A 9,980-nucleotide genomic window follows, 5' to 3' on the forward strand; every position below is an offset into this window, starting at 1 on the left:
CCATTCGCGTCCACGTCGGCATCGCTAGAGGAATCATTTGCCTTCTCGCCATCGAGCAGATGTATTTTTTAAATCGTGAAGAACCCGCAGTTAGCCTGTTCGATCGCGCCAGCATCGTCTGCGCACAGTACGCGACCATGTAGGCGAGGTTCTGTGGCAGTGGCGTGCTGCGTCGTCTGCTGCCAACGACAACATCATGGCGGATTACCCAGCATGCATCGCTTCATCCAAGTTCCCTATACGGCTTAGCATGAAACACCTTGGGCTCTGAAATTCTGATAAAAAACTGAACCTCCCCCCCCCCCCCCCCCCCCCCCCCCCCAGACAAATGCATCTGTGGCCCCAGAGAGTTCCGCGCTCGTGTTGAAGAAACCGCTGCATTAATGTTTTTCAGCGAGCTCGTCAGAGGTAGCGGAATGCATCCTTGTCATTTTAATTTCATCTAGTGCGAATAAAGGCATACCCTTAGCCATGGAGCACAATGGGCACGCTTCGCTTGCGTTATGAAAACCCTGTGATATTTGATAGCAAAACTAGGGAGCGGCTGCGACCACTGTGTCGGTTCACGGCTGCTGCTCACTAGGTCGCAGAAACCTTGACCTGGTGATATCTAGCAACAAACCGCTAAGTTGCGGAGCTCTCACAATGCCTGCGTAAATTGTCATCCAACTGCCAAATAACGTTTTTAAGCAGGAGAAAAAGTGTTCGAGTGGTACATGCAAAACAAGTGCACGGTGCGATCGTTCAGGGAGTCGAGAAGGACACGCTTCTATCTAACGCAACCCGGAGGAAATGCAAAGCAGATACTGGATCAGCGACCGGATCTCGTCGCTTTGCGCAGCGAAAACCTCTCCCCGCTATTTGAACTCCCGTGCAGACCAACTCGAGTACAGCGGGTGTCCCCGCAGCAGCTCGACTGCTTCTTCCTCGCCACATGAGGCCCTATACAACTTGACTTTGAGATAAGCACCAAAGTCCGGCGTTAGACAGCCATTCATCCTGAATTTTCTTATTTACGTATGAAAATTTGCCGCATTCGAAAGACGCATAATTTGGTGACTGTTGGCCGAGTACGCAGGCCAATAGCCGCCTCGATTAGAGCACGAAGTTTACAACGGCAACGAGTGGTACGCTGCGCGACGCACGATCGCTTCCATACACAGATAACGAAGAAAATGAACCACCTTACATTACCTGAGTTCGCGAGCTCAATACAGTGTTTTTTTTTTTTTTTTTTGGCCACTGCATTATTTTCAGTAAGCAGTCGTAGGCCAAGCGTTTTACATTTGTAGTAAAATTAAGTGAAATACATTACGCGCAGACGACATTTCTTAACGTCCCTGCTTATAAATGCTCTCGCCTTGGGACAGAAAATAGGCGGCTAAAATTTTACAAGTTACGACGCCGATGAACGATGAAGTATAAAAAACTATTTCCGCTCGTTACTTTTACAATCAACAAAAATTTTCTTGTAATGCATTCCTTATGTTTTCGCGGATTTTAACTGCCAGTGCAATGTCCGCTGCGTCACCTGGAAGTCACAACATGCTGGAAAGGAGAAATGTACGAGAAAGCGAGGTCTAGACGTAATTATTTAGTAGCGTTGTTTCAAAAACAATGTTCATTCGTTCGCACAGATATTCATTTAGGTCAATTCATTTAAGAGACATGAAATCAAATGAGCTTCGAAATGAGAAATTCGAATCTTCACTGCAAAGTTTGCTCAGACGAGCTGGGATCATGCAAACATATCGATAGACGATGGCGTTTGTCGTAGAGCGACGGAGAACGTGGATTGGCCTTCCATGTATATCTGACAGTAACCGTACACACGGAACACCTGTGATGGGTGCGAACAAGATGTCTCAAATCATGGCCGTGTCAAATGTGAGGCAACTTACAGTGTCTGGAAACATACTGGCTCCGCTTGAGGCCACAGCCCCGGTGCATGCGAGTGCGCGCGAACAACTGTGGAGCTGGATCCCGAAAGCCGTCGCCGCTGAGCTGCGCAGCACCTGCTCCCAGCTAAGCGTCATATGTTCGTGATTTCCTTTTGTCCTCTACAGGATGCTGCTTCCTCCTTCTGCGCGCCTACGGCCACGTGTATGTCAATGGCGAAAAAAAAAAAATGAGTCGATGAGGAGTTAATGCTTACCCTGAAAATTGCACACCCTCCGGAAAGACAAACAGGAAGGGTATTTGACACCTACATCTATTTTTTTTTGATGGGGGGGGGGGGGGTCATCAGAGGAAGCACACTCGCTGCACCTGGCCACACGCCGTTGTGTATGCGTTGTGCACGCACGCACGCACGCACGCACGCACGCACGCACGCACGCACGCACACACACACACACACACACACACACACACACACACACACACACACACACACACACACACACACACACACACACACACACACACACACACACACACACACACACACACACACATACACACACACACACACACACACACACACACACACACACACACACACACACACACACACACACACACACACGTACGCACGCACGCACGCACGCACGCACAAATGGCACCTTTAATGCAAGTATAGCATACTCTGGGAACATTCTGTACCGGAATTTCCTGCCGTTCATAACCGGGCCGGGCTGATATAGACTGCTTTTTTGTTTTACTTTTGTGCAACAGCTTCACGCTCATTGGCGCTACGGGAGCACTCACCAGGAAGGAAGTGCGGCATCTGACGGCGTGTGAAGTCCGCTTTAGAAATTCGAGGCCAAATACGTTGATTTCGTGGCCACTTTAAACTGAAATGCGCGTGTGTGACATTTAGATACCCTACCGGCTGTTTGCCAAAGTGGCACGTGAGTAAGGTTTAGATTTTACAGCGAAAACTGCTATATAGGATCCCTCCCCGGCGGACGTTGACGTAGACCGTCAGCATCCGGTCACGTAACAAGCACGTGTCGTCACACGACCGAGCCTCCATTGCGATCGTTGTGGAAGCCTAGGTTGCCACAAAGTCTGAAACTGCTTCTTGGGTCTTAGCGTCAGCTAAACACAGAAGCATGGCGACAACTTTCGCTTAGTTTAGCCGTTACGCAGCGGAACGTGACTCCTTGGCAATTTTGATGTAGCAGATAATTCCCGCTGTGCTCGTCGGCCTTAATGTGGTACTACGGATGGTCACGTGATGACTTGATGCCATAATTTCATCGACAGCATGCATTCCTCCCAAGTCCAGTTTTCTTGCGCATCACCTTTATATTAAAGCAAATATGTAATATTGAAAAGTGATGTTATGAACTTATTTAACACAATCGTTAATCTTCCAATGCGTAGCAAAATTTTGCTTTTAAAGTTTTTCTTGCGCTCCCATCGAGCCGTTGTGCATGCAGCCTAAAACCAAATGGGTACGTTTTTGGCAATAAATAAAATAAAAAAATACAAGTATCCCGAGGAAGAGTCCACGGATATATCGATGTTATGGTGCAATCTTACGATTAATTAAGAAGTTGCTTCCATAAACAACATTCCGCTGAAAAAAAAAAAAAAAAACGCTTCTTCAACCGTCGTTGCATCACCGCCCCAGCTTGCAGAGTGCGTGACTACTTGATACATATATTTAGTCCAACTTCAATCTACTCCAATGAAGCTGTTGACGTTGATAGAGCAAAAAGAGGCGAAAATAGGCTTAATGAGGGGCCGTGACGCGCAATGGTCGCAGGATGACGTCGCTTTGAAAGATTATATCTGGGCAAATAAATGAAATGAAGAATTTTTGCGACTGCAACAACTGCGCAGTTCGTGCCACAAAAGCACAAATAGCAAAAGCGTTCAATGGCTGTGCTAGTGAAACGTATTAATGAGAGAGAGCCGAGTCCACAGCGTACCGAGATTATAGAAGGTCAATGTGGGGAAAGAGACTAAACTTTGTCAGTCCCTCTAAATATGCAGGATCAGTCACACTTAGCGGGAACATGGCTCCGTGTGGCCACGCACCTGCGGAACGCCATTGCATCTAACGCGATCTACCTCGAGGTGGCGCTTCGTGTCGTTTGCCTCCTCGTTATCTGTTAGCTACCGACCCGGCGCAATGACGCTGCTCGGCATGTGTTCAGCCACGCGGAGCCCGGTAAATTGTAACGCCGAAGTGAAATTTTGTAGAGAAGGTGAGCGACGAAAAGCGAACACTGAACGAAAAGTGAACAGCATCGAGGTAAAGCTTTCTACCACACCCAAAAATTTTGGGCATTTTCTGGGAAATAGTAAATATATCCGCAGATCTTCTCTAGACAGGATTCTATAGACTCAAGCTATTATTTTTTAAAAACATACCCGTTGGTTTTCTATGACAACCTTAATAACTCCTAGTGAGCGCAGGACAAGCTTGCGAAGAAAAATTTCGGTACACCATTTGAAGCTTAGATAATTTCTAACAATATGTTCATAACAGTACCTCACAGTTTTTCACAGTTGTGCCACAATCATATAAAAGCACTCCCAGTTGATTTCTTATGGAAACTCTTGATTACTCGTTGCGAGTACAAGACCAATTTCAGAAGCAGTATTTCGCTGCTATAGTCAGAAGATTAGACCATTTATACCAAAATGATCATAGAAATTGTCTCGAAATATATCACAGTTGCCTCATGATTGTTAAAAAAAACACACACACACACAGCTCACTGATTTTATATGAGAGCTTCGCTGCGAGCGCAGGAGAAGCTTTAAAATCAAATTATTTCCACACATTGGAGACTTGGATCATTGCCATTACCATGCGCATAACAGGAGCTTATAATATTCCACGACTGCCTCACAATTAAAATGTGCCCCAGTATCCTGGACCTGCATATGTCGCAGGCCAGAAAGAAGCAGACCAGAAAGAAGCATGCACTGACGTGCTGCCTAAACTACCACACATTCAAAAGAGGGAAACATGGGCATAAAGTTGTCCAAAGTGTGTACAAAGAAGGCATCATTCCACTACACAAGCAGTTACAGTATCCACGTCGTATCCCCTGATATGACAGGGTTGACAAGACAACTTTATCGTTCACGGTAAACGAATAAAAGAACGCGAATATCTTAATCCAAAGGTAAGCTCTTATAATATACGAATCTGATGTGTTTCTGGTTATTCGAATAATTTTAGAGATTTATAAATTTTTACGGATCCATGCCAGGCTATGTGCCATGTGAAAGCCGACTGCGTAGGTGATTTATCGTGCACCGGAATCTTAATACAGATACGTGTTTACTTTCCGCTTCCGTCGGAATGTGGGAGCCGCCACCAGGATTCAGTCTGACACCGTGCCCTCAGCAACCAGACTCCACAGGCTCTAAGCTATACCACGCTAATCGTCCGGCTGTTGAAAAATACACCTAGAATGATTGCTTGCGCACCATGTGGAAGCGCTCTCAGTGGAGAACACTCTCGTGCCTTCTTTTATCCCGGCTAAACTCTTTTAGTCCCAGCTAAGTGTAACCGACTCGTCCTAAGCGAGTGAAATCAGCTTAGTGCTGTTGAAAACCGCATCGTCTTGTGTGTAGGAATTTTTTTCTCAGTTGTGCAAACGTAGGCAATTCCTAGGCAAATAAAACTAAAGTGTAAATTTGGAAGTATGATGTGGTGTTCAACAGCAGAATGAAAGGTTTGCAACGAAGTACCAATCGCACAGATATTTTTAGAGGCATGAAAAGAAAGCGCTAAAGAAATACATAAACTACAACGTGGTAGCCGTGTTACTTCAGTGCCACGAGGACAAAATTCGCTCATCTCCATGGCGCTGTTCTCGACATGGCTTAGTGTTTGCTATGCCCACAAGGTATGCGTCAGCAACTGCTGACCAGTTAATGGGCTTTCCTTCTATAAGTCGGTAAAAAAAACCCTTAAAAGTTACTTGTATTATTTTCGGTCTGGTGTTCTTTAGGACGATTTACAACATCTTAATTTCTGGAGTCAATATTTAAAAAGTTACCTAATTTCTCTTTGAATTAACTAAACTTGAAGAGAAAAATACTGAACACAAACCCTCAGTTAGATTCACTTGCCCGAGACTTTTCCTCCGGGAAGAGAAAGAAGGCAGACATCTCTTAAAACGTGTTCATGCTTTCCTCGAAAGTATGCAAGCCTTGAGCATATTAGCATGGAGGGCAGACATTAAAAATTTCCTAAACCCCAACACCAAAGCACCTTGTCTTTCAATTAGGCTGCCTACAACTACTGCATGTCATCTACTATGCCTAACACTGTACAAGAGCCCTTGATAAATATACAATTTACTGTCGCTTCCTCATGCCCCTCAGTGCCGCAGCCCTCTCAAACATGTGAATGAAAATTCGTGCATGGGTAACGCATATCTTGATACCTGCCACATCAAGGCCATTAACTTTTTACGTGTTTTAGCTAATGCGGGACTTTGTCACCTTTGCGCGAACAGGCTTAAGGAGAAAAATTCCGAGGGCCCTGTGGAATCTACACTGCAGAAATGCGAACGCCTAAGCGTTGCTGGTGCATAAGGTACATCAAGTTTGTTCACATTATCATTACCAACTAAATGCACCGTCATTATTATTGCTGATGTCATCATTATCATTATTACTAATTGTAGCGTCATTGTCATCGCGACTATCATCCTCACTGTAGACAAGTGGAATTATGATGAGCGTTTCACGATCATGGTCGTGGCGCAGTTGGTTAAAGCGCTCGGCTGGGGATCCAATTGATGGAGGTTCGATTACCTGTGGAGACAGGCTTTATTTATTTCTCTGTTGACATCATTTAATTGACGGCTATATTGTGACCAGACGAACGAACGCCGACAGTATGAACCATTAAAGGCTTTTGCCTCAAAAAACACTCTCTAGATTACTAAGCATATTATAAGCGGGCGACGTGGTCGACCTCGCACACCGCTATCAAACGCCAGCTACTACAGTAATACGATGATGCGTTATTCACCCTGAGGTGATCTGCGATGGTGGTTATATGCAAAGGAAGCCAGCGTTCTTTACACATTCCTCGCGCATCTGGGGATCACAGGGTACTTTATAATGTTCGTACCGCGGTCATGCCACGCGCAGACACAATATCACGCCTAGTCCAAAGGCGTAGTATTTCAGTTTGCAAAACGAATCGGAACCGAACATTGCCACAAGTGGTATAACTAACGGGTATTCATTGATTAAGGAAAAGGTGTTGAGTGTTGAGCGAGTATTTTTAGCCCGCTATGGAGAGCCCGTTGCTAGCACTTATGCAATGCAGCCAGTCGCGCCAAACCAAGGATATTCGTAATCGCGTTCGAGCAATTACGAGCTGGGCACCCGTGCGGAGTCTCTAAGTGTGTCGATCGGGTCGTGCCTGCAAGGCGGGCAAGATTCCTGCAGAATAAGACGTGCTCAGCGTTCTTGATATCCATACTGGTCTAGAGATTGTCTGCTTTTTTACACGCTGCACGTGTTTACTCTTACAAGGTTATGGAAACATCGAACGAGTGGTATGAAACTAGCGGCAGTCGGATTTGCTTGCATTGGTGTTGCGAGTCTCGGTGATAAAAAGAAGGCAATGGAAAATTTGGAAAATCAAAACTCTCATTTCAACATGCTTACATGAGGGCTAGAACGAGTGGTATGAAACTAGCGGTAGTCGGATTGGGAAAAAAAGAAGTGGGCTTATCGATAAAAATTCAACGGACATGATGCAACAGCTCTATTTGGTTTCGAGAAAGAACGAGATGCTTTGCAGGCGTATTAATAGTAACGAAACCCATGATAGAATCAGACCAAAGTTCCATCACCTGGCTTCATTTCTGTTCTTGCGGTGACGACGAAAGTGCAAGTTACATGCATTTTATGCATGCATGGCTCGAGCCCAAAATGATAAGGGCGAGTAATGTGCACTTATTAAAATATACTCGTTTAAATGGTGCTGCTTTGAGATAAAGTTCCAGTCATGTTTTCGCTGCTTACTTTTGTTTTACTGATCTCATATGCCGTGCTACGCATGTAAAAACTCCGCTACTGCTCTACACAGTTGGCCGGAACTGTGACCTTGCTGATGGAGGCTTTGTTTGTTTGTTTCTTTTTCTTTTTTACTATCAAGAAACCCGTGGCAGAGCATCGTACACGCGACACAGTTTTCCCCAGTGCGCCAAATTCACCATATGCTAAATGCGCAGTCAAACCAGACACGTTGAGAAGTGTGCTCCGTGTTTATCCCTGGTGCTAGACCAAACTCCATAATTTTATCACAAACTTGGTGCCACCGCATCGACATCTCACTTTTTGCTTTAAAAGAATTTGACAAGAAAATTGTTATGAATACTCTGTGATATCCACTGAATGGAACATCTTCATTCAATGCAGTAGCCAGAAAGCATATTTCAACTTCATCTACAATTATTGAAGGCAGAAAGCCGCGTCAGTAGTCGAGTCCTAATATGCTCGCCTGAGCGACGAATGTTTACAGATTTAACATCTGATATGTCACTGCTTTACTAACTCGAAACAGGCGCACACCTAAGTTATTAGGTTCTATACCTTTGAAACGGTCTATAGCCGCTGCAGCAGAGCAAAGCACCAACAAGGAAAAATGAAACTGCGAGACAAGAAGGTTCCGGATACGCGTGTCCACACTATTGAAACGTCAATGAGAACGTACCTCAGGACAACTGGACAGACAAACAGTGACACTGAATCCCTAATTGCGCAGCGCACACATCGGACGAGCAGTCGTGTATCAGTAACCCGTCATCATAACATGCATGGGTGGAAAAAACCCACCAGAGTTCAAGTGCACGGACAGGTTGCGCCGCACACGATGGAAGTGCGAGCTCAATATTTCGCGTTTCAGGCGCGAAGCAGCACTAAAAGAGAACGGGAAGGCTGCAGTGTGGTCTTGCTGAAACAACAACCTTAGTTAAATGACACTGAGGCAACCTTTGCACAGGAAATGGGACCGAATCAGCGCTTCGTGCGAACAGCTATAACGCTATACCGTGGCCTTGTCATGTGAACGGTTGCTGTATGTTAGCGGAGGAAGCATCGTTCCACTAACAAGCAGTACCCCTGGCCATAAGGTAATCACCTCAACCCCGGTAGCGCTGAATTTACAGCTGCATCAAACGAACAGGGAAGAACAGCGCGTTTATGCGGACGGGTCAAGCTCCTATCCGTAGTCGTATTTAGTCTCGAACATCATGAGCAGACTAGAGACGTTTGCACATCCTACATTGAGTCACGTAACTGCTACGGGATTGGAGCTCGCAATGTTTCGTGGTGGGCACAGGCAATGCGCTTCGGGCCAGTGAAATCGCCAACTCGCCAGACGTAAATGAACGCAGGCGCCGTCAGGTCTCGGGCCGTTCCAAAATCAACAGCAACATAGCAGACCGTTCGGGACCAGTGTCATGTGCGTCTCAAATGCTGACGTTGATCATGTCGGGCAGACGCCAGGAGGCCACAGATGCATGGTGACGAAATAAGCAAATAAAGTGAACCAACCTGTAGACCAGCGCAGAAGTGCAAGCTGTCGCAAAGGAGCGTCGTCGACGGTGCTCGCCGCACGGTCGTCTGGTGCTGAGGATGCCGCGATAGGCTCTGGCAAGCTCTCCGCGGGGAAGGAACCAGTCTGCCCGCAGCCTTGGGTGTCTTGCCATGGGCGATATCTGAACTGCGCATGCACTCGGCTCCCACTTGGCGGCTTTTTTCTTGCTTTCGTAGATCGCCCCAGCGTAGCTGCATGCTTAAGGAAGAAAAGGACAGGAGAGAGAGAGAAAATAAACGGGCGGACCGGCGCGTGTGGAGCGCTGTGTGATTAAGTACACGCCGGACTTCGGGCTCAGCTTGAGAAGGGGCTCATAACTTGAGCGTTTCTTCTTCGGATGCCGTTCGGGTACTTTTTATACCATGTCCGCGACATTTTAAAATGTTGCTGATGAAGCACATGACAAAAAACTTACTGGGGGTTCAATTTCGAAGAAAGCCCT

General features: G+C 46.1%; 1 protein-coding gene across 1 annotated transcript in view; it reads right to left on the minus strand.

Moving 5' to 3' along the window:
• Positions 1 to 9,702, minus strand: part of Tat (Tyrosine aminotransferase) — a 65,903-nt gene extending 56,201 nt beyond the window's left edge. Inside the window, exon 1 of the mRNA XM_084590025.1 lies at positions 9,496 to 9,702. Within this exon, the coding sequence (XP_084446151.1) occupies positions 9,496 to 9,672 (177 nt within the window). The 5' untranslated portion in view covers positions 9,673 to 9,702. The remainder of the gene's footprint in view (positions 1 to 9,495) is intronic.
• Positions 9,703 to 9,980: the final 278 nt, after the last annotated feature.

Source organism: Amblyomma maculatum, chromosome 1 (assembly GCF_055883805.1).
Source record: "Amblyomma maculatum isolate TAMU_Amacu chromosome 1, ASM5588380v1, whole genome shotgun sequence".
Taxonomy (NCBI): Eukaryota; Metazoa; Arthropoda; class Arachnida; order Ixodida; family Ixodidae; genus Amblyomma; species Amblyomma maculatum.